The sequence below is a fragment of the Lucilia sericata genome, unplaced genomic scaffold (genome assembly GCF_015586225.1).
Source record: "Lucilia sericata isolate MDLA Ls3-8-SP2 unplaced genomic scaffold, ASM1558622v1 Contig000444F_arrow, whole genome shotgun sequence".
NCBI lineage: Eukaryota > Metazoa > Arthropoda > Insecta > Diptera > Calliphoridae > Lucilia > Lucilia sericata.
This window is the reverse complement of record NW_023994459.1, coordinates 259112-260344: the sequence shown is the minus strand read 5'-3', so window position 1 is coordinate 260344 and position 1233 is coordinate 259112. Positions and strand designations below refer to the sequence as shown.

General features: G+C 28.9%; 1 protein-coding gene across 1 annotated transcript; it reads left to right on the top strand.

The window, feature by feature from the left end:
* Positions 1-961, top strand: LOC119604932. Its single transcript, XM_037957839.1, has 4 exons — positions 1-31; positions 97-366; positions 549-777; positions 843-961. The coding sequence occupies exons 1-4, from the start codon at positions 20-22 to the stop codon at positions 959-961; spliced, it is 630 nt and encodes a 209-aa protein (XP_037813767.1). The 5' UTR covers positions 1-19.
* The last annotated feature ends 272 nt before the right edge of the window (positions 962-1233 follow it).

Below are 1233 nucleotides of genomic sequence, written 5' to 3'. Positions count from 1 at the left end.
CGCAACATCATCTATTTATATGGAGAAAACAGTAAGTACCTACACTTTTTAATTTCATAAATATAAAAAACTATAAACACATTTTAATTAATCTAGACCAATAGTGAACAAGAATTGCGCAATAAATTAAAAGAACTACAACAAAAATTGGAACAAATAACAGCGCAGAAAGAAACCAAAACACGAATAAGTGAAGAAAACTCTGTGGGATCTAACGATGCTGAAAATGATGAACAACCTGTTGTGTCGAGGCTAAACGAAATAACAAATCCAAATGAAAGTGAAGTGATTATTTCTCCAATTGAAGCTAATCCTCCAATTGAAATGGGTTGCACTCAGCTGTATGGAAAAAATTATGAAGAAGATGTAAGTATATCAGTAAATAATTTAAAAAGTCTATAAAAACATGACAAATAAAAATTAAAATATTCACAATTTATATTTGCCATGTTACCTAGAAAAACAAATTTTTTGTTTTTAGTTATAACAAAAGTTTTTTTAAGTATTACTTTTATATTAACGCATTTTTATTGAATTTATATTTTCAGATGGTTCACTTAAAAGATAACATTTATTGTCGGAAAATTGTTTATGACAGTGCATTAGGATCATCTTTCAAGGCATCTCATCTGGCCAGACGTCTTATTGAGGGTGTTTTTAAATTGGAAGCCATTTTAACATGCACACTTTCTGGCCAACCCCCAAAGGCACAAGGGGAAGAGAGGAGAAACCAAAAATACGGTGCATTGAACGGTGAAGCTCGGAAAGCTTTAACAGGTAATAACTAAAAGCCACAAGTAATAAATTTTTACTAAAATTTTGATATTTTTATAATTGTTTAGATTTCTGTACCGAATATTCACAAAAAAGAGGATGGACCCCGCAAACTCCATATGAAATTAACCGCACCATGACCCAGAAAATAGGAGAAATCAAAAGACAACATAAAAAAACAATGTGAGCAAAGTAAGTTTAAGAGCAAGTGGGAAAATCAAATTTAAAATGAAGTTAATTAAATAAGACTGAATTTATATACATATTTTATTTTACATGAAATGTTTTCCCAGCTGGAATTTCCATAATTATGAACTAAGATTTTATTTTCTTAAGGACAAATTCTAATACCCTACACAGTTACATATATATATATAAGTTAACACAAATATGTTCGTATATATTTTAATTTATATTTTTTTTCATGTATACCACATAACTTATTTCTATAACACGGAA

Bases quoted from the DNA above. Each gene is read 5' to 3' on its own strand.
- LOC119604932 (XM_037957839.1), top strand. The intron at 367-548 runs GTAAGTATATCA...TTATATTTTCAG, and splicing joins GAAAAAATTATGAAGAAGAT to ATGGTTCACTTAAAAGATAA. The intron at 778-842 runs GTAATAACTAAA...ATAATTGTTTAG, and splicing joins AGCTCGGAAAGCTTTAACAG to ATTTCTGTACCGAATATTCA.